Raw genomic sequence first — 24275 nt, 5'->3', positions numbered from 1 at the left:
TCTCCCCGCTCCCTCCTCCCACTGTGTAACTCCCACTGTTATATCGCAGTATCATATCACAGTCTATAACGACGTCATTCCATCCACGACGCACCGACTTGGGGAGGGTGCTGGGATCTCCATGCGCACGCACACACACACACACACACACACACACACACACACACACACACACACACACACACACACACACCTAGATGTATTAGATAGAAGATAAGACTATAGCTGGGTTTTCACAATCGACATCAGAGCTAAGACAGTGTTTGAGTGTGTGCGTACCAACCAAGCGCGGGGGGTGGGCATATCTTTTCAAATGGGGGTCCGGGCAGGGCTAATTACGCCAGGGCTCCACCGGGCGCGTTGCGTCTCCGTCGCGTCCTGCTCGCGTCATGACAACGTCAACGTCACGCTAGAGGTGCTCCACCGCGGGCTTTTGAAAACTGCGCGTCAGCAACATTCTTTTATGTTGCTGTCAACGCGTGCGTGCGTCAAAAAACGAACCGGGGCAATTTTTGAGTCACCGAACGCAGCACAACGCAACGCAACGCGGGCAGTGGAGCCACCCTCCATTGATTAAAAGGGAACATTCCCGACGCTGACGGAGACGCGACGCAGACGCGCCCAGTGGAGCCCTGGCGTTGGTGTCAATTCGGGGGTCCTTGACATGAAAAAGTTTGGGAACCACTGTGCTAAAGACTGAAAGACCAATGGTGGACTGTAGCTTTCATTTACGGGACATTTAACGGGACATCATACAGTCAAAACACATTATGTTTTTATTATGTTTTAGTCTAGTTTCAGTCGACTAAATATCATCAGATTTTAGTCGACTAAATCTACAGTTGATTTAGTCGACTAAAATGTATTTTGGCGGGCCAAAATGCCGTCCTAATGACTGATTTTACACTTAGCACGATCTACAAGCTCACAACAACGCGTCGCAGCGCGAGCTTGTAGATCGGCTATTTTCAGCATGCAACCAAGTGTAAAATGACTTACACTGGATCTCCTGTCCACTAGTGCCTTCCTAACATTTTAGTCTAGTTTGTACTTGTTGACAAAATTGTTAGTTTTAGTCGTCGTAGCTTAGTTTTCATTTAGTTTCCATGTAGTTTGTGTCAGTGAAAAAAAAGGTAGTCGACGAAACAAAAAATTTTCATAGTTTTAGTCGACGAAAAGAACAACTGCAATGGGAGTCAGATTCACAACATGCAACTTACAAGGATCTACCCCCCCCATCAATCTGGTCTGATAAGGGCTGGACTGGCCACAGGTCATACCGGGCATATTCCCCGTGGGACGCGACAGTAGGGGGCCGCCATGATAAAATAAAATATAAAAAGGCAGGCAGGCCATTCTGCCAGTGCCATCATGATAATGTCACTGCACCTGTATATCAGTGAGTGGTATTATAGGGCTTGTTTGTTTATATCTGTGCCTCGATGGAGCGGGCGGTAGAGTTTCTGCTATCTGCACGCTGCATGGTTGTGGTGGGCCCGGACGGACGGTCTGGGCCAAATTCACGCGAAAATGACCGGGCTGATTTTTTTTTGTCCCAGTCCAGTCCTGCTGACACAATATGGCAGACAGTTTCGACCGACAGACTAGAAGAACAGCAGCTAATGAATCATGCAGCGATGAGACACAGCATCGTCACATCAGGGAGGAGGTCAGATTGGGAGAGTATAAAGTTTGCTTCCAGCCCCGCAACAAACTGCACACGTTGAATAAATCTACTGTACAGGGCGAATACATGAATGAATTAACATTGGCCGTTGCGTTGGCCATTTCTAAAAAGATAAGTGTGTGTCGCACGCACGCACGCACACACTCACACGTCTCTCTCTCTCTCTGTGTGTGCGCTGTCCAAACAATCTTTGTTGGGCAAATGCAAAACAGAGCTCTGAATCTCTCAAGCCTCCAGTGTTCATACAGTTACTATAAAACACACCGTTTGGATCTAACGGTAGTACTTTTAGAGGCCCGATGTCAAACTCTATACAGTATAGACCACGGGGTCAGTGTTCTTTTTGACCCGCAGTGGTCTGTCTTGCCTTAACCCATTCTGGGCGGTGTTTTAAGCATTACGTTATGCTTTAGCTATTGAGAAATAGCAGATCTACAAGCTTGTAGCGTGGCACCGAGTGCCGCGCTACGAGCTTCTAGGTCTGCTATTTTTGAAAAATCGTGAAAATGTGGTGCAAATCTTTGAATATATTCTTTCAGGGGTCAGGGCGAACGTTCTTAACTCAAATCTTTTTTCAGAAAACTGTCATTGGACATTAATCGTTCCTGAATCGAGACCAGATTCTACAAAATATAGATCGCTTGTAGATCGGTTATTTTCAAATGGCCGAAATGTATATAGGGTTGAAGTGGTCAATGTAGGTTTTCAAATTGAAATCTCCAAAGTAAACTAGTAACTAAAGTTTTAAAATAATTGCAGCGGAGCAAAAGCACAAAACGTTGGCTCCGAGATGTAGCGGAGTAGAAGCAAAAGTACTGGAAATTGGAAATACTCAAGTAAAGTACAAATACCTCAAAATTGTACTTAAGTACAGCACTCTAGTAAAAATACTTAGTTACTTTCCAACCACTGCTCAATGGCGACACGCGCGCCTCAGAGGCAGAAAGGGGCGTCTATAAGTCTATGGTTTCTATACCGCTCTCCTGGCTTTATTTCAATCCATCCATATATCCGCCCATCTCTTCTCTTACTTAGGGCGGCTGCATGGCTCAGGAGGTGGAGCGGGTCGTCCAATGATCCATGGGGTCGGCTGTTCGAATCCCGGCTCCTCCTCCTGTCCTACATGTCGAAGTGTCCTTGGGCAAGAAGACACTGAACCCTGCGTTGCCTCCAGTGAGTCGGTCGGTGTGAGCTCGGCCACCGTGTGTGAATGTGGGAAGTGAGGACTGCTGGCGTCGACTGTTCGCCGCTTCACCTCCCAATGTATGAACGAATGAACCGTCGTGAAGCGCTTTGAGCACTTGTGCTATGAAAATGCAATTCATTATTATTATTATCCCATTTTGCGGGAAGCCCTTTTGGTGTTAGCATCATGTTATGCTTTAGCTATTGAAAAATCGAAGAACCACTGACATTTTTTTAAATCTGATCTCAGGTCAGAATGGGTTAATCAGACCAGTGTGTGTGTCCAGTGGAAACCTCGTATGAATCTGATCTCAAGTCAGAATGGGTTAATCAGACCAGTGTGTGTCCAGTGGAAACCTCGTATGAATCTGATCTCAGGTCAGAATGGGTTATCACTACTTTACCAGCACTGTTGAAACCACAGCCCAGGAAGAACCCTCTGACTTCTGGTGCCTCTCCCATGAGGGGTTTGTGGTCCGCTGTGAACGACTCTGGAGAGGAAGAGAGAGAGAAGGAGACATAAACAACAGTTTGGAGATGCTTAATGCAAACACAGTGCCAATAATGTCTGCACAAGTGCACGTTAAACCCAGTTAGACCCGAGGACAGTTCTACAGACGGCTTCTAAATGATGACAGTTTTCTGGAAAAACCCTATGTTTCTTACTGTGTGTCGGTCGTTCTCAAACATTTTCATGTCAAGGACCCCCCCCCCCAAAAAATATATGTAATTGGCCACCGACCCCCATCTGGAAATATGTTGTTCCAGGGACTTTTAAAAAAACCCTGATAAAATGCCCTTACTATACAGACAAACACAAACGCTGGAATTGAAAACACCATTAGGTTTTCTCCAAGGTCACAGTTGGGGAGAGATGTACTATATAGCCTTTGCTTTTGCTGGTTTCTATAGGCTATATATAGAGATTCAGACAACATAACAATTCCAATTTATTTTCTCCAATCTGTTTCCTCTCCATTTCTAATATGTCTTCCCTCATAGTCTTCTTCCTCTACATTCTTCTCTGATATCCATCTATCTATCCATCTATCCATCTATCCATCTATCCATCCATCCATCCATCCATCCATCCATCCATCCCGGTGTCTCTTCCTATACTCGACAGGTCTAACTAACTTACCCTGGTTGTCCTTGACAAGTTAACCCATTTTGGTGTTTTAAGCATTACGTTGTACTTTAGCTGTTGAAAAATAGCAGATCTACAAGCTCATAGCCACAGAGTGCCCCGCTATGAGCTTGCGTCCTACTGGTGTGTGTGAGTGAGTGTGTGTGTGTGTGTGTGTGTGTGTGTGTGTGTGTGTGTGTGTGTGTGTGTGTGTGTTCATGATGAATCATCTAATCATTTTAGCTAAACCTCTGAGAGCGTGCATGCCCTAATAATAGTTTACCTGGTCCACAGACGGTGGATTTAATGCCAGTCTGCTCCAGAGCAGGAACTCGGTTTATGGCGCCCTCTATGTGCTGCATGAACACATCCCAGTCCAGATCAAACAGGCTGAACGCAAACTTATCAGACACCTGAGGAGACAAAACGACACACACGTGTGTCCAACTGTCAAAACCAGGTCAAAACCACACTCTTAAGTTTCCCTTTCAATGCCATCGAACAGAGACCTATACCACTGAATAATGCAGACACAATAATGTAAGAAGACCCTGATACAGAACTTCCTCTTGTTATATTTGGCTAAAACTCCATCCACTCTTAAAGTTTACACACACACAGTGTGACATAGACGCAGAGCACCAATCTTTAGCACCCCCTGGTGGGTCAGTGGCAAGTTTGTTAAATTATGTCCCCCAACTACCACAAGAGCACAGACTTTTAGTTAAAGGTACAGTATATTCAGTGATTTCACTTTTTGTTTTGTTGTGATAATCCTCCCTACTATAGACTCCATATAAGGAGTTCCTCCCTGGGGGTAAAAAAAAAACGGTTTTGTTTTTTTGGCTAGGTGGCCAAGCCTTCGTCCAATCAGGATAGAGAGAGGCCTTCCGCCAATCATGATCGAGCGGGGGCGGGCCTTGGTGTGTGTGTGTTGTTGGCTTGTCCACATATGTGGAGTTCAACAGAACTAAAGTTTATTCTCTGTTTTTTAACCAGCCTATGACACAGAACAGCAGGCCGGACACATTCAGAAACGCATAAAGTTAAGTATTTACTTTTTATCAAAAGATTAGTTTTTCTTTAATTACGGGAACCTCTTTTGGTGTTTTCAAGCATTCTGTCATACTTTTAGCTATTGAAAAATATCAGATCTACAAGCTCATAGCGTGGCACCGAGTGCCGCGCTATACGAGCTTGTAGATCTGCTATGGGGGAGGGGGAGGGGGTCACTGGAAAACATATTTTCAGATGGTGGGTCGGCAGCCAAATACAGATAATCCTGGGCGTCCTTGACATGGAAAAGGTTTGAGCACCGCTGACGTAGAAAACATAAGACTTTCAGAAAACCTCCACCCCCACCACCACCAATCACAGCACATTATTTTTTATTTTGCGAGTTAGAAGCCAGGTTCATGGGAGGTACTTCTCCTTTTAATACTCTTTGATTAAATATTCAAGATCACCCCTAAAATAAAACAAAAATACAGGTTCTCCCCTCCTGCACGGAACACAGGAGAATAGCAAAACGTGTCCTTGGTATTGGGGGGGGACATTCAAGGAGCAATTCATTCACTTTATCTAAGACTCTGTATAGCCCCAATCTCTTCAAAGCCATCGGTCCAGACTCACAGCCCAGTAGGTGTCTCAGTAGCTGCTCTCTGCACTCTCTATTTTCTTCTCTAGACAGAGCTTTCACACGTACATCAAAGCACCCATTGACCAGACAGAAGAAAAAAAGCTAAGGAAAAAAAAAAAGGTATAAATTCTGTAGAATGTCAAAGCCCTGCCACTAAGATGCACCATGTCTGCACACATACGTACATGAGACAAAAAAGCAGAAGTCTGATTCTGAACAGTAGATTGCATATACATATCGGTGTTGATTTCGTAGACTAAAACTAAGACGAAAAATGTCCGCTATATGATGATGACTAAAAACTAAGACTGACAATTTCGTCAACAAATAAAAACTAGGCTGAAATGTTAGGAAGGGACTAGTGGACAAGAGATCCAGATCAAGTCATTATAGAATTGGTTGGATGCTGACAATAGCAGATCTACAAGCTCGTCGGGCACCAAGGCCCGCCTAAACACATGTTGTTCGACTAAATCGCCTGTAGATGAATACAGGTGAGCCGTGAGATATTTGGCTTATAATATGGTCCATAATATGGACAAAAATAGCAAAACTATAACTAATATTATGTTAGTTTTGCTATTTTTGAATTTGAATCCTGAAAAGTAACAGTTTCAGAGATATAGGACAGAGACAGAGACAAGTTTTCTAAACAGCAGATCTACAAGGTCTAAAAGCGTTGTGGAAATCTTTTCATATATTGAAACACTTTTCTCTACCACAATAAAAAAACGTTTTCTCTACCACTATCAAAACATTATTTGTGTTCCATTTTTATTGACCTGCTTATAAGTTAGGGCGTCTTTAGGTCATTTATAATGATATAAATCGCTGTAATCCATTTTATTGAGGAATATGTATAGTTACATAAAGATATGGTACATATCTTGTTTGGAATATAAACACCTCTAAAGAGAGAGATCAGACTTGACAGTGCGATTATACCTCCCCGGTTTTGGGGCAGGGGGGGGGGGGGATGGAAGGCGGGGCTTTTCAGAGTAAAATCCGCCTCATAGTGCTTGGGACTGCTAGTGCCTTTATTCTGAAAATTTCTCCCCAGCAAAATAAGTGTTTTAAGAAAAGATTGCAAAAGCTATGTGTCAAAACATCGGTAATGGGTGGTCTCAAAAAACGGGATCAGACGCAAACATTTGGCATCGGTTGGCTTCAAATGGACAGCAATTCAGTTTAACCCATTTAGACAGGAGAACGATTCTACAAATGCCTTCTAAATCCGGACAGTTTTGTAAAAAAAACTTTCTATATCAGTGATTCTCAAATATTTTCATGTCAAGGACCCCCCAAAAATATATGTAATTGGCCGCCGACCTCCATCTGAAAATAATAAAATATGTTGTCCTGTCGTCCCCCCCCCCCCCCCCCCCCCCCCCCAAGCAAAGATTTGAGTTAAAAACATTAGCTATAAGAATATATATTCAAAGCTTTGCGCCACATTTTCCGGATCTTTTTTAATCGCGCCACATACGCGCTACAAGCTTGTAGATCTGCTATTTTCCAAAAGCTAAAGTATAACATAATGCTTACCGGTAGTTGAAACACCAAAAGGGGTTCCCGCCCCAAAATGGGTAAAAGCAGACTGTTGGATTGATAAGATAGCAAGGACCAACAGTAATTCACTCACTCATTTTCACTCACTCCTCTCTGCCTTCGCCCACTCACTAACCACTGCTAAAACCTCCTTCTACCACACCAAAATCCAATCCTGTACTTCTAACCCAAGGAAGCTCTTCTCCACTTTCTCCTTCCTCCTTAAACCCCCTCCCCCCACTCAACCTTCACCCCTCACTGCTGATGTTTTTGTCAACTACTTCGAGAAGAAGGTTGATGATATCAGCAGCTCCTTTCCTCCCCTCCGACATAAAGTGGCATCTGACTCAACCAACACTAACCCCAACATACCATGCATGTCCTCCTTCCTCTCCTCTTTCCCCAGACGAGGTTCTACAACTAGTAAGATCCTCTAGACCTACCACCTGTCCTCTTGACCCTGTCCCGTCTCCAATCTTCCAGACCATCGCACCTGATCTGCTCCCCTTCATCACCTCCATCATCAACACCTCAGTAACCTCAGGCTGCTTCCCATCTGCCCTCAAGTCAGCCAGAGTAACACCACTCCTCAAGAAACAAACCCTCAAATGTCAAGAACTACAGACCGGTATCACTCCTTTAATTTATTTCTAAAACCATTGAACGTGTTGTCTCCAACCAGCTCTCTCTCCAGTCTCCATCTCTCACAGAACAACCTGCTGGATCCCAACCAGTCCGGATTTAAGAAGGCCCACTCCACAGAAACTGCCCTGCTGGCAGTCACAGAAGCACTACATGCTGCCCAAGCTGCTTCCCAGTCTGCAGTACTGATTCTTCTAGACCTATCGGCAGCATTTGACACAGTGAACCACCAACTGCTCCTAGACACCCTAGCGGATCTAGGCATCGGTGGAACGGCACTAAAGTGGTTCTCCTCCTACCTCACCGACTGGACCTACCAGGTTTCCTGGAAAGGTCTGTTATCATCCCCCCGAACCCAACAAACTGGGGTCCCACAGGGATCTGTACTTGGTCCCCTCCTTTTCTCACTGTACACTAAATCCCTTGGCACTATCATCTCTGCTCACAATATATCCTATCACTGCTACGCCGATGACACACAACTGTTTCTATCCTTCCCCCCCCTCTGCCACTCAGGTGGAAGAGCGCATCACCGCATGCCTGGCTGACATCTCACAGTGGATGTCCTCCAACCACCTCAAACTGAACCCAGACAAGACTGAGCTTCTCTTCTTCCCAGCTAAGTCCTGCCCTATGCGGGAGCTAACTATTTCCGTAGACAACGCCCTGGTAACGTCTGTCCCAACAGCCAGGAATCTTGGTGTTGTCCTGGACAGTCAGCTCTCGTTCAAAACCCACATCAGAATCACAGCTGTCACTCGATCCTGTAGGTTCACACTCTATAACATACGTCGAATTAGACCGTTCCTCACCCAGGAATCAGCCCAGCTCCTAATCCAGACAACAGTCTTGTCAAAACTCGACTATTGTAACTCCCTCCTTACTGGCCTACCAGCATGTGCACTTAAGCCTCTCCAGCTGATCCAAAATGCTGCAGCTCGCTTGGTCTTCAACCAGCCAAAATTGTCTCCCCCCTGCTCCGCTCCCACTGGCTCCCGGTCGCTGCCCGCACAGAATACAAAACTCTGATGCTGGCATTCAAAGCAACCAAAGGTATGGCTCCCCCATATCTTGCAAGTATGATCGAACCCTACAAACCCTCCCGCGCACTCAGATCAGCCAACGCAGGGAAGCTGGAAGTACCCTCACTAAAAACGCCGGGACAACGCTCCACACGTCCCAAACTCTTCTCCCTTCTGGCTCCAAAACTGTGGAATACACTTCCCATTGCAGTCAGAACTGCAGCATCACTCCCAATCTTCCGCCGTAGTCTGAAAACCCACCTTTTCAGACTCCATCATGGCCCATAGCACTTACCCCACCCCCTTAGATAGCATTTATGTAGACTTAGATAGCATTTGATACAGACTTATAGCATGTTATGTAGACAGCACTATAATTGCATTGTTATGTAGACAGCACTATAATTGCATTGTATGTAGTCATAGCACGTCATAGTACATATGTATAGCATAGTAGTATATATGTATAGTTTATATGTATAGTTTCATTATATAGATATTCCTCTGTTACTTTCTTAGCTTACGCATGTTTCATGATAAATGCTTTTTTGTGATGTATTCCCATGCTTTTTTGTTCTTGCTTAATGTAAGTCGCTCTGGATTAAGAGCGTCTGCTAAATGCCTAAATTGTAAATTGTATGAGACAGTATGAGATATTGCTGCCGTCTAGTCTCAGGGAGAGGCACAATAAAAAGAAAATAAGAACATTTAAAAGTCACCTTGTCTGACATTAATTGCAAAACGAGACGGAAAAGACAAGCCCCAGAGAGTTATTGAAGTATAAACGTTATCAACTTTGGGTACAGTTACCTCATCCCAGAACACCGGGTTGGCCTCGTACCCCCCCACGGAGAGAGCGTCACCTTGGAGGCGCAGGTACACGGAGGCATCGTGGTCCCGGACATTAGGCATATTCTGAGGAACAAAAACAAGACAAAAACATGAGACAAGATACAGTAGAAGAGGCCCAGGCCGTAGCGTAACGGTCTGGGCACCGGACTGGTAATCCAGTCGCAGTGTGCCGCGGGTTCGACTCCCGGACCCGACACGGCCTTTACTGCATGTCATCCCCCCATCTCTCTCCCGTTTCCTGTCAGCCTACTGTCTGTCCCTTCAAAAATCAATAAAAGGCGTAAGCCGCAAAAAATATCTTAAAAAAAAAAAAAAAAAGATACAGTAGAAGTAAAAACAACTTTGAGCTTTGATTCAACCCCATTCTGACCTTCTACATCCTGACAGTTTTCTGAAAAAGCTGTTTTTGATTGATTGAAATATTTATTAACAGTTTGTAGAATTTACAGTACATTTTAAGCACAAACTCAATACAAAAGACTGTCAACTGTGAGTGGACGACCCAATTAAGCATTACACTTGTTTACAACAGGGTCCACATTGTTCAATTCATCAGTCGTTCTTTGATTAAAAAAATATAGCAGACCTACAAGCTCGTAGCGCGCCACCATGAGCTTGTAGATCTGCTATTTTTCAATAGCTAAAGCTAACGTAATGCTAACACCTAAAGGGGTTCCCGCCCCACAATGGGTTAACTGTGATGCGGAACACCTCAACAGGCTGAGTTTGTTTAACCCATTTAGGCCGGACGTCAAAATTTAAAAAAATCATGTATTCTAAATCCTGACAGTTTTATGAAATACCTCATGTTTCTGTATCAGTGGTTCTCAATATTTATTGTCAAGGACCCCAAAAATTATATGTAATTGGCCCGCCGACCCCCATCTGAAAATATGTTATTTCAGGAACCCCTCAGAAGCTCTGAAAGAAAGATTTGTGCCACATTTTCACGATAAAAAAAAAATAGCAGACCTACAAGCTCGTAAGTGGCGCGCTATGAGCTTGTGAGTCGGCACACGTTGGTTTTTTTCTTAGACGGTGTGGTGGGTTCTTCAGCCATTCTCCTCATTTTCCTCGCATAGCCTCGTTTGAATTCCACTGGTAATAATCCCCTCACAGTGTTATTTTGAGGGGTGCACACCGCTCAGAGCCCTGACGTCACATCACTTGGAGCGATCCCACTTTTAAGGCCAGTGCAGCCCATGCGTAAATCCAGGCTTTCATTTTTCGCGCAGACGAAATGAAAGCCTGGGTATCGAGGCTAGGTCTCACCTGTATGCCGTCAATTCTCTCCGTCACGACGTAGGCGTGGTGCATTGCAACGAGGGGAACCTTGACTCCTGCCATGTCGCCCAGCTTGGTGGCCCACACACCTGCACCGTGGACACATACGCACACACACACACACACACACGCATACGCACAGAACGTCATAAAAAATGTCGCCTAAAAGAAAAGTCAAGAACCACCCTTTGGTGTTGTATAAGCCAAGCCCCCTGTGCAGCTCTCCAACGTTGAGGGTGCTCGGCCCCAAGTGGTAAGAGGTTGAGTACTGCAGGCGGACCCGTGGAGTTATGACGAGGAAACCCCGTGCAGCTGTGGCTTTAACTTCGAGCGCCCGTTTCGGCACTTCCGCATTTTGGACACTAAAGTTTGGTGCCGGTTCAGTCTCTATCCTTTTAATGTTATAAGCATTATGTTATACTTTAGCTGTTGGAAATAGCTTGTAGATCTACTATTTTTGAAAAGAATCAGGACAATGTGGCGCACATCTTTGAATATATGCCTTCACAGCTAACGTTTTTAACTCAAATCTTTGCTTCTGAGGGGGGGGGGGGTCCCTGGCTGGAACAACGTATTTTCAGATGGGGGTCGGCGGGCCGATTACATATAATTTCTGGGGGTCCTCGACGTGAAATAGTTTGAGAACCACTGACAGAGAAACAGGCTTTTCAGAAAACGGTCATGATTTAGAAGACATTTGGCCAACACGTATAGGCCTAATGGGGGCTAATGGCAGGCTAATTAGTGTCAATGTGGGTGTCCTTGACTTGAAAAAAGGTTTGGGAACCACTGCCTTAACAGAGTAACATTAACCAGGCTAGGCCAACTATCCTTTTTGCACTCACAAGTTCTGAGAAGAATAGGAGAGGCACCCGATAATGTTTGTGCAATCAGTTACGGACTACCCTCTGGTGGTCAAAGCAAGAAATACATGTGTAAACAGCTTCTTGTACTGTACACTGTACATGCTGCTACAAGATATTACAGGCTGTATCTTACACACAACATCTACGGCGCTTTACATAGATTTTAAACTTTACATTCACACACATATTCATACACTGAGGACCAATTGAACTATAGCTAAGACCCGGCCTCTCCCACTTAGACACTTTCCAGCCAGGCTCATTCATTCCAATGTTAAATATCATGGATTTGACACATTAAATACTGGCTCATTTTTGGAACAGACCTTCAAAATCTCTTCCAAATACAACAACAAGGCCTGCCGTATGCACTGGAAAAAGATGTGCGCAGATTTTTTTTTTTTTAAACAATGTTTTGTCATTATAGGAAAACTATTGGTGGAGAGGTTTGTCTAACCCATGTTATGCTTTGCTGTGATTGGACCATAGCAGTTTGGGGAGGGGCTTGGGATAGGTCTATTAGGGGGTTCAGAGCCTTGCTCAAGGACACTTCGACACTGACTCTGGGTGGAGCCCACAGGGTTCCAACTAGCAACGTTTCGGTTACCATGCGGCCACTCTATACCCCTGAGCCACCGCCGCCCACCGTATTTCCTTGAGATTTAAAAAGTGCATAATTCAGATTAAGATATGAATATTGACTAATAAGAATAAAACAAAAACAGATGCTGCCATGCGCATCTTTGAGAGAGAGAAAGAAAGAGATACAGTATGTACGGACAGACACAGACAGAGGGAGATGCTTTATTTAAAAAAAGAATGCCTAGAGTTGACTACATTTTTTGTTCATTAAAACGTGACGGGGGTGTGCCGATGAGATATTTTGGCCGTTATCGATATCCGATATACCGGTAATCAACTGCTGTTATGGCCGATAACCGATATTACCGATATATTGAAAGATTATAATAATTTTGTCCATTCTGCAAAAATGCATGTAACAGCACTGCAGGCTTAGACAAGTCAGAATTTTATCATGGGGAAACTAGTCCATTCCATGAGTTATTTCTCTCCGTTGTGTTGTTTATTAGCAGTCTAAGAAATAAAAAAGAAATAAAATAGTCGCTCATTGACTTCCATTGTATCGGGGAAACAGCTCTCAAAGTCACTCTTTTAGCACATAAAACCAACGCAACAGAAGCTGATACTGACAGTTTATGACATCAGGAAAACGCATGCGGTCTTTTAAGATAGATTTATAAAGGGTCCAACTCTCGCAGGGACATCTTGCGAGGTTTCGTTTGTAAACAAGTCTCCACGCTAATTTGAGATGCACCCAGCTCCAGTCTCGCAATACGAGCAGTCCCAGACACAGACACTTCTTCTAAACTCAAGTGTTTTCTAAAGTGTCTCCCTCAAACACGTCCATTGTGTGTGTTTTTAGTGACAAGCGGACGACATCAAATCCATTTTGTTTACATCCCCGTCGTGGCTCAACAACAGCATTCCAATAATACGCTTCAGGAGTGGGTGTTACAGTTTTGGTCCAATCAGATCGTTTTTTACTCAATGCAAACGGCAGTGATTCGGTCGGCGTATAGGCATACCTCCCGGATCTTCTTTCTACACAAATTAGTCAAAACAAGACTAAATTGACATTTTTGTATTAAAAATAAAACCGCATGAGTTTATGATGTCATAAACTGTCAGAATCAGCTTTTGTTGCGCTGGTTTATGTGCTAAAAGAGTGACTTTGAGAGCTGTTTCCCCGCTACGATGGAAGTCAATGAGCGACCTTTTTATTTATTTTTTATTTCTTAAATTGCTAATAAACAACGGAGAGAAATAACTCATGGAATGGACTAGTTTGCCCATAATATGGTAAGAGAACAACCCAATTCCTCTCAAAAAGTGGTCTTACCCTTTAACAGATTCTATACATAGGACGTCTGAGAACGTCATAAGGACCCCGAAATATTAGTACTATTGACGTGTGAGGACGTCCTAGCGACGTCCCAGCGACGCGGGGCGAGATAAGAATATTCAGAATTTTTCCTATTTTTTTTTTTGGCATTTCGCTTTTCGCTTGCCGTATGCTAACGCTCAGTGCAACTATTAGCTTGTCATTGACTCCCATGTTAGCGCGGCGGAAAGAATGACTCGTATCTCCTAATCCAAGGCGCTCTCCGCGGTGATGAATGGATCGATATGCTGGCGCTTCATTTCTGCTCCTCATCCGTCTCTCCCGCAAAATATGAACGTTTTTTGGAGCGTAAAACAATATATTAAGATGATCGGGGATGTGAGGTCCCTTTGTAAAGTCAACTTTTTTAGGCAAGTGTTTCCTGTTTCATGGCTTTCAAAGTAAAAGCGATCAGACAACTCTGGCACTCTATAGCCTTTATTTTGAAGGCACTTCCTGTACTAAATGTGTTGATAAAAAAAAATAAAAAAAAATACAATCGGCCGATACCGATGTGTTTGCCGATTAAACTCCCATCGCTAAAAACGTGTTAACACAATTTCAGTAGACTATAATGAATCATTCACAGTAGTTACGGTACTAATATTAATTCCAATCTAACCTGCACAGTTGACCACACAGGCCGTCTCAATGGTGCCATGAGGAGTCTCCACCGCTTTGACTCGCTTCACGCCAAGGTCATCCGCCCGCACCTGGATACCGGTCACCGGACAGTTCTCAATCACCTGATTGGAGGAGGAGGAGGAGGAGGAGGAGGAGGAGGGGCACACAGACGCAAAACCAGTGTTGTTTTTGGGCAGCAATTCTTTTTTTTTTTTCATAGTCTTTTGGATAGCATTTCATTTAGTCTTTAGTCACATTTTAGTCACCTGGAATGTTTTTGTGTTAAGTCTAGTTTTAGTCGACTAAATATCATATGATTTTAGCCGACTAAATCTACGGGTGATTTAGTCGAACAAAATGTATTTTGGCGGGCCTTGATGCCGTCGTAATGACTGATTTTACACCTTTAAACTATAAAAACCAAAAAGAACTGAACCTGTAAATAACCCAAGCCAGAGAATGTTTACATGACACCTTCTCTCTTAATATAAACATCTCTAAAGTAATCGCACAGAAAATAAAAACACAAACACAATACCTTGTTCCCGTTCTAGCTGGGTGCTAAGATATGAAACTGTGCTTCCTCAAACATTTCCTTGATCTGATCCTGAGCAGCCAGGTGAGTGCAATCACTAATCAATGCAACCCCCCAGTGGAAAATTACCAGGCTCTCAGCCACACACTGAACTCAAACCAAAAAGAAAACCCTTTCAAAATAAAAGCATGACACACAGTGCCTTGGGTCATTTACTGAACCGGTTCCCATTGGGAACCAACCCGGTGGGAAAAGGGGGCCTGATTGTTACACATTATTACCGTTGCTCCCCGGGCAGACGCAGCCCGCGTCAGCGTGGTGCAGGTTCCCGCCGGGTCCATGGTCCCGTCCTTGGGCACGTACAGCGTTCCGTAGAGGTCGTCCACGTTCATCAGGGGATACAGGTCTTTGGTCTCCGCGGGGGAGAGGACGTGGGACTCGATGCCGTACACCTTGCCCAGCTGGAGAAGGACGAATCGTTAAGAATTATGATTAACACGTTTTAGACCCCGAGGACGATTCTACGAATGTCTTCTAAAATCAGTTTTTTAAAGACAGTTTTCTGAAAAAACCCTGTCAAGGACCCCCAAAAATATATGTAATTGGCTGCCAACGCCCCCCCATGCCCTCCCAGAAGCAAAGTTTTGAGTTACAAACATTTGCTCTGAAAAAATATACATGTTCGAAATTTGCGCCACATTTTCAAAAATAGCAGACCTACAAGCTAACAGGTCTCAGGTCAGAATGGGATAACAAAGGCATCTATCCGGGCGTCAGGTCCGTACCGACATGAGGCGCTTGTACTCGTCCAGTCTCTGCTTGTTGGAGGCGATGAAGAGACCTCCATTTTGGATCCACCCCGTGTGGAGGCCAGTCTCCTGCTCCAGGTCTCGGCTGACCACGTTCCTGGTGTGGGCCAGGAGTTCCACTTCCACGTCACTGGGCCGCAGCTGCCACAGAAGGCCTATAATTGGTGGTGATAATTAACACGGGCACAGGGCACGGCATGGAATCACCATTATGCAAATGTGTTCACGGCACAATGTGTTAACACGTTAACCCATTTAGACCCCACGACAATTCTACAAAATGTCTTCTAAATCCTGACCGTTTTCTGAAAAACCCATGTACGTTCTCAGACATTTTCATGTCAAGGACCCCCAAGATTATTATGAAAATATGTTGTTCCAGGAACGCCCCAGAAGTAAAGATTTGAGTTAAAAAACGTTAGCTCTGAAAGAATATATTCCAACTTTGTGACTCAGTTTCACGATTTTTCAGAAATAGCAGACCTACGAGCTCGTAGAGCTTGTAGATCTGCTATCTTTCAATAGCTATGTGTGGATATAATGGTGTTTTTTTTTATCCATTCATATAAATGTATTTTCTAGCCCTATAACCACACAAAAGGGTCACCATGCATGCAACTCCCTTGGGTCCAAACGGTTGCAAGGAGTTAACGCTAAAACCGGTACAGTACAGTACAGTACAGTACAGTACAGTAATCTAAGTCTAATAGCTTGGCATGAATGAAGGCAAACCTCTGGATTAATCCCTATGGTGTTAACTGCGTGGCTCTGATTACTCAGTCTGGGTTTTTTAACCCATTCTGGGCGGGAACCCATTTTGGTGTAGAAGACATTTTTAGAATCTGATCTCAGGTCAGAATGGGTTAAAATGCATTGTTCATTAAGCCGCCGCTATAGCACAAGCTAATCTCTATAGTCAACCCAAGTCACATGCGTCACATGATTATACACATTATTTTTGTTCCCCCTTGCAAACTACAAAGTATACAGACAAATTATTATCGACACAAAGTACACACACATTAGATTTAGTATTTAGTATTCAGACAGCCAGCAATGGGCAGAACGCTCCCAAAACAAATGTAGTCTCTGTGACACATCTATAGGGCCACAATCTGCATTCAAAGATTTCCCTAGAGGCTTTGTCATTGGTTGATTTGCCTGTCTACTTCCTGATTGGTTAGTCATTTCGACTTTCACATTTTCGACATTATTATTGCTTATAGCTACTTTAATCTATTAGTCTATTCATCAGTCTATTAAAATCAGGTTGAGTTTTTCCAATATTGGATTCTAACATGATACAGAGGCGAGCACGTTGCCATCTCTAGCATGGTAAATTCAAACAAACAAAAGTACATGTGCATCTTTTAACATGATATACATGATAAATATACAGTCCTTTCTACCATTGGCCTATAAAACCATACGAAACATTTTAAGCCGTCACTTCAGAAAAAGGTATACACAATACACAATAATTCCTTTAATCCCACATTAAATTCTTGGAATTCGGCTAAACATTTTCAGCTGTATAAATTCTCTAAACGCTGGCAACTTGTAGCAGTGGCCTGTAGAGTTCCCACACGACTCTGGTACAGTAAAGTGCCAATGCGGACACCATTGTGTTTTAGGAAAAAAAAAGTAGGCACTATAGTCACTTGAACCCCAGCATCTCCATTCCCGGGCTAATATTCAGCTAAAATACAAGCTCACAACAACACACTGTGTGTAAACATGTAGATGAAGAGTTTCGGTATCGAGGAGAAAAGGTGGACCCACTATAAAGCCCTGGGGGCCTCGGGTTAACTATATTTATACGACTATGAGTCTATACTTTTGCTGGTTTGAGCACTATGTTGAGCTTTAGCTGTTGAATAATAGCAGATCTGCAAGCTCATAGCGCGGCACCGAGTGCCGCGCTACGAGCTTGTAGGTCTGCTATTTTTGAAAAGTTGTGAAAATGCGGCACAAATACTTTCAGTTTTTAACTCAAATCTTTGCTTCTGGGAGAGTCCTTGGAACAACATATTTTCAGATGGGGGTCGGCGGCCAATTAAAGATAATTCTGAGGGTCCTTTGACGTGAATTAGTTTGAGAACCACAGACACAGAAACATGGGTATTTCAGAAAACTGTCAGGATTTAGAAGACACTTTGTAGAATCGATCTCGGTCGAAATTATAACTAAGTATATATTAGTGGTTTTGGAATGATGAGCATTAGGGAGCCAACAACAATTAACCCATTCTAGGCGGGAACCCCTTTTGGTGTCAGCATTATGCTATGCTTTAGCTATTGAAAAATAGCAGATCTAAAAGCTCACGAGCTTGTAGGTCTTCTATTTTTTGAAAAATCGAAGAACGACTGACATAGAAACATAGCTTTTTCAGAAAACTGTCATTTTCAAACAGACATTTATTTTAGAAATCTGATCTCAGGTCAAAAAATGGGTTCATATAATCATCCTCCCAGCCCAGCCCAGCCCTGCACAACCCCCCCACCCCCCTTTTCTACTCCACACGTAGCAGGCGTGTGTGTACCTGCTGTGTGCCAGGTCGTTGCCAGGCGTGTGTGTACCTGCTGTGTGCCAGGTCGTTGCCAGGCGTGTGTGTACCTGCTGTGTGCCAGGTCGTTGCCAGGCGTGTGTGTACCTGCTGTGTGCCAGGTCGTTCCGGCGGTCAGGCGATCCCTCTCCAGCAGCACGACGTTGGTCATGCCCATTTTAGCGAGGTGGTAGACGGTCTGACAGCCCAGGCTGCCGCCTCCGATCACAACAGCATCTGCCGACCTGAGGAGAGGCAGATTAAGATGGCATGATGAGAGGTGAACAACTCTTCAGCTCATCGCAGTTGTCGGCGACAGGTACAGTATATAGACGGCTATATCGATGGGTTGCTATGTGGTCCCTATGTGGTCACGGACGGCGCGGTGTTGTTTTCGTCGACTAAAACGAAGACGGAAAGATGTCCGTCGACTGCCTTTTTTCCCACAGAAGAAAACTAAATGGAAACTAAATGAAAACTAAGCTATGATGACTGAAACTGAGACTAAAATATACTGTCAATTTTACAAATAAAAACTTGACTAAAATGTTAGGAGGGGACTTGTGGACAAGAGAGTCATTTTAACACTTGGTCGCAGTGCGACGCGTTGTGAGCTTGTAGATCGGCTATTCTCAGCAAGTGTAAAATCAGTCATTACGACGGCATCAAGGCCCGCTGAAGTACATTTCAGTCGACTGAATCAACTGTAGATTTAGTCGACAACAATCTTATATTTAGTCAGCTAAAACTAGACTAAACACTAAAACATTTCAGGTAACTAAAATGTGACTAAAACTAAATGAAAACGTTTCAAGAGACTATGACTAAAACAGAAAGGTTTGCTATTTTTTTTTTTATTGAAGAACGACTGACAATCTGATCTCAGGTCAGAATGGGTTAATCAGGCCAGTGTGTGTCCAGTGGAAACCTCGTATGAATCTGATCTCAGGTCAGAATGGGCTGACCGCTTTACAAAACGCTAAGACAACAATCCCCACGCTGCTACACCTGTATGTACCTGTATTTCAGACATGCTCTAGTATGTGAAGAGTCTGCCTGTGCTATTAACTCATTTTGGGGGGAGAAAAAAATATAATCTCCTCTGGTGAAAAGCTGTAATCTGCGCGACGGCAGGCTCTCAGTCAAAATCTGGTCACAAATGAACAAAACGCAGTACACTGGAGAAGTGAGTTCTTGGCATGCAGCGCGTCTGGCAGTAGGCCTACTGTACCTCTCGGTGACCTAATAAATTTGTCGCCATACATTCATTTGTCAGCAAAGTTGGACTTCCCCGTCGTTCACCCCCCCCCCCCCCCCCCCCTCTCCTTCCATTCATGAAATGCCAGCGGTGAACAGCTGACTGTACTTAGTGTACTACCGTCACCAACAGCAGTTCATCAAAAACTCAACCATTCTATTAAAAGTGCTACCTTTTAAGTTTCAAGCCTAATCTGTCACAGGATGAGTATAGTCATGTCGTAGAACGGTGGTTCTCTTTCTTATATTATTTGACAATTTGGCCAATGTTTGACCAGTTTTTTTTTAAGTATAGTTTGTTTACTTTTGATGCAGTAATGGTCTTCCCCCCCCCCCCTCTTTTTTTTGAGGTATTAAAAAGGTCTTAAAAGTCCTTAAAATTGTCAATTCAAAACCACCAATCAGAACTGACCAATCATAACGAATTAAACATTTCACGTTGAAAGTTTCCTTCGCAGTGTCTCTTTTTTTTTATATATATATATTTTTATCCCACAATTTTGTAGCCCATTTTTCACCCCTGTGTCAATCATCTAATGTGATCCTGGGCTCTACACACCCTCCGCCAACCTAGTCCCCCATATATGAGGGATAAGGGGAGAGCAACGGACTTGAACTCATGCTTCCTTCATGCCCGAGTGTCCAAGTTGCTCCTTTACACCTGACATGGGTTTCCCTGGTTGGACGTAGCGCGTGGAAGGAACACGTTATTCCAACCAGTTCCTTTCCCCTCCATCAGGCGCCCCGGCTGGCCAGGGGGAGGCGACGTTAATTCAGTCGTATAAACGTGTTTGATCCGATCTAGTGGAAAAAGACTACTCACATGAGCTTCGGATGGCTAATCTGTTGTTAGCCATAAGACTGGACTGGGCGCCATCTTCATTGCGCGTGCACACACGTGCGCACGCACGCTTTCAGTCCCTTTATACTCCAAATCCCCATCCACAGGCGACATTTCTGGTCAAAACAACGCTTATTGCAACTGTGGGCAGTTTACAAAACGTCTTCCAGTGACATCATCATTAGGCGAGATTGTTTTTTAATTCATGTTTTTTGATTGCCGTGAAGCGACGCGTTGTACTAAATGGATCTGCTATTTTCACCAGTCTGTGTCCCTTTTGGCCAACGTCTAATCTCTCTTTTGAGTCTCGATCGGAAAAGTGTGGAAACCACTGGTCTACTGTATTCAAATCACCTGGTCTAAGGGCCGATTCATACTCCTATTTTACCGCTGTTTCGGCGCTGTAGTGACGAAATTATTTCGGCTCGTCAGACATTTTCAGTAGCACCGAAGAGCCGACTTTAGGACGGTACCCCCCCCCCCCCCACCCCCCAACATCAAATGTACTTTGTAGGCTCTACAGAGCCGAACCGACTTTTATTCGGCTCTAAAAATAGGAGTATGAATCGCGCCAAGAAAAGCGTGTCTTAATTGTCATCACCTGCCCTTTCTTCGCAGCACCCTCACCTTGGCAGAGGTTTCGTAGGGCCTTGAACACCACCTTCCTGTTTGAGGGTCTTCTCGTAAGGGACACTCTTCTCCTGCGTCTGGTCCGAGCTGTAGGAGTGGGCGCTCACACGGCACAGAGGGGAGAGCGGGGGTCGCACTGCCGACACTGCCCTCCAAACAGCACTCCCTAGGAAGGCCATGGCCCTGCGGTAGACAAAAGCACACACAGGGAGAGTGCATTTGTTTGCCATTGACTTGTATATCAAGGGTGTGTGTGCCAGGGTGTGCTGGCACTTTTTTTAATCTCCAGTGGTGTGAAGTAACTAAGTACTGTACATGTATGCACTCCAGTACTCAACCCATGACAGTGTTCTTGAAAAACCTATGTTTCTATGTCAGTTGTTCTCAAACTGTTTCACGTCAAGGACCCCCAAAAGATATATGTATTTTGGCCGCCGAGCCCCATCTGGAAATATGTTGTTCCAGGGACCCCCTCCCCAGAAGCAAAGATTTTAGTTAAAAACGTTCACTCTGAAAGAATATACAGTAGTAAGATTTGCGCCACATTTTCACGATTTTTCAAAAATAGCAGATCTTCCACCAGTGTGGCCCCTTCTCCACCAGGGTTGAACCGGCTCGTTTTTTTCTTCTCCCCCAGAGCCTTCTAATAGAAGAGTTACGACATTGAGGGGGCGGAAACCGAGCCAATTTTAGGCATGTGTGCAACATGACAACTGTTTTAAAAGTATTGTAAAGTAACAACTGAAGTCTCTGTAATGTTTCATGTCGTACGATTACTACAAAACAATCTAAAATAAAGGGATTTAAGATCATTAAAGCTGGGCTGTTGCCTGGTGTCCAATGTCCATTTCTGCCTATACTTCCGCCTTCCGGTCCAGGACTAGAAGTCTATGAACTGAAGCCCCACGAAGTGAACAAAGTCTTCATAACTCTGTCTTACTCTATGGCTCTGTTTTTCTTTCCCGTCAAATATTGAACCAGTTCAGAGTTCAGACATGTTTCTACTGGTTTCAGAACCCTAAAAGTTGGTTCGGAACTGGAACCAAAGAAACGGCGGGCGGGTTCCCTGAAAGCACTGAGGTCCCAAGAGTCTAGAACGGAACCACTTCTAGAATATTTTGGTGGAAAATGGGGTCTGACCATAGACTGTAAAAAATATGGACAAAGCGTTCCCCGGGTCTAACATGGACGTAAAATGAAGCCTGTTATTCCTGCACTGTAAGTCGCCATCTTTCTAGATCAGTTTTGGCCCAGCTGGCCATTGGCTGGCTCCGTTTTGGCCCAGCTGGCCATTGGCTGGCCCAGACAACGAGGCGGGACTTCCCCCCTTCTTCTCCGTTGGTTTTTATTTTGACTCGAGTGGGAGGGGAATCCCGATCATAGACTGTAACGGTAGCCACGCCCCTCAGAACATACGCGACTTTATGGTCATTTTGTTAATTAATGGGACCATAATTTTCCAAAAAGAATATTATGACATTAGAAATGAGATTTAAACTAGTGACTGGAAGCAGAAAGTATTCATGACCATGTTTATTAAGGTAATACAGTCTAGGTGAAGTTGGGCCCAAATACATGGGGCTATGGGTTTTTCTGGGTCCAATGACAGCGCCACAACAGGCCATTATATGAACTACGATTTCCTTAGTGGCTTCACAAAATATCTGTCTGACTGCCCCCCTGGGCCTGACTTTTGCACTTCTCTTTATTTAGCTGAGATAGTGCAATAAAGTAACGGTAAGCTAAGTTGAGAGAAAATTAAAGGTCAAATAGCCTAATTCTTATCCTGAAGATGTTAGGCTAGAAGTGTATAGGCTACCTGATAATGATAATTCAAGTCATGTTGAACCACTTTTGGTGTTTTAAACATTATGGTTATAATTTAGCTATAGAAAAATAGCAGATCTACAAGCTCACAGCGTGAGCTTGTAGGTCTGCTATTTTTTGAAAAGTCGTGAAAATTTGGTGCAAAATTATATTTTTTCAGAACGAAAACTCGAATCTTTGCTTCTGGGGGGGGGGGGGGGGTCCCTGAAACAACATATTTCCAGATGGGGGTCGGCGACCAAATACATTTGGGGTCCTTGACATGAAAAAGGTTAGGGAACCACTGACATAGAAACATGGGTTTTTCTGAAAACTGTCATGATTTAGAAGACATGTGTAGAAACATGAGCAATTATGCATGTTTTATAGACATGTTTGTATTAATTATTTGATCAATAGATGCAAATAATCGGTCAACTGAAATATCTCTGTTTTATATTCACATATAAGGCATTGTCATTATACAGTAGGTAGACCTACAATGATAAGAGTTGACTATAGCAGCCGCTGGCTGGCCTGAGAGATCGACATATTGCTAAAGAATGCGTGCATTGCTTCAGTACTTACAGTGCTGTTTAACCCTTCCTTCCAGAGTTCCAGTAAAGTTAGGCTATACAAATTCCAAGCATTGCACGCGGCTGCTGCGAGTAAACAAGGTAGCAGGATATCGAGAAAGTATCGGAAAGTTCAATGCACCCCACACGCGCAGATGTAGCATACACACCTACACTACACACACACACACACACACGCACACGCACGCAAACATTTCAAATGAAACGGCACACTACACGTAGTACTACATGCCACAGTATCAAAACAAGAGACACGAGCAAAAGAAGCAACGGTGCCAACTTAAACTGCCAACTTGCCAAGTATAAACCTAACCCGACTGTACATGCGATCTCCTCTCTCTCTCTCTCTCTCTCTCTCTCTCTCGCACATGCAAGGCTTCTAGGAATCGACTGCAAGTATACGTTTCTTTCACGAGCAGCAAAGACATGCAGTCGACTGCATGCAGTCTGCAGCAGCTGCCACGCGCACGCTTCTATACTACAATCCCTCTCCGTGTCCGCTTCTTTTAGAATGTTTCCGTTACAATCCTATCCACCAATAAAAACAAATAACTTGTCGGATTATTGAAGTAGAAGGACTTACTTATAGCACGGCAGAAAATGGCCGAATAGTTGTGTGTATTTGCTGGTGAACTCGGCACTGCAGTGCAGCGTGGCGTGCAGGCAGCTCTCTCGGGCTGTCAGATATCCTTCACTCGTTCCTACTATGGGGCCGGGGGACTAGAATATGATCTCGTAGTAAGTAATGTATCGTCAGCTACGTAACCTGGGCTGCCCTGTCTGACACACACACACACACACACACACACACACACACA

General features: G+C 44.1%; 1 protein-coding gene across 1 annotated transcript in view; it reads right to left on the bottom strand.

Moving 5' to 3' along the window:
• sardh (sarcosine dehydrogenase) overlaps positions 1-23964 on the bottom strand; it is a 64748-nt gene extending 40784 nt beyond the window's left edge. The window contains 10 exon segments of the mRNA XM_083793905.1: positions 3277-3363; positions 4282-4411; positions 9660-9764; positions 10974-11074; positions 14437-14560; positions 15255-15434; positions 15759-15937; positions 18436-18572; positions 21053-21238; positions 23860-23964. Coding sequence (XP_083650031.1) covers positions 3277-3363; positions 4282-4411; positions 9660-9764; positions 10974-11074; positions 14437-14560; positions 15255-15434; positions 15759-15937; positions 18436-18572; positions 21053-21238; positions 23860-23885 — 1255 coding nt within the window. The 5' untranslated portion in view covers positions 23886-23964.
• Positions 23965-24275: the final 311 nt, after the last annotated feature.

This window comes from Protomyctophum parallelum (assembly GCF_964188405.1).
Source record: "Protomyctophum parallelum genome assembly, chromosome: 21".
Lineage (NCBI taxonomy): Eukaryota > Metazoa > Chordata > Actinopteri > Myctophiformes > Myctophidae > Protomyctophum > Protomyctophum parallelum.
This window is presented reverse-complemented; position numbering and strand designations above follow the sequence as displayed.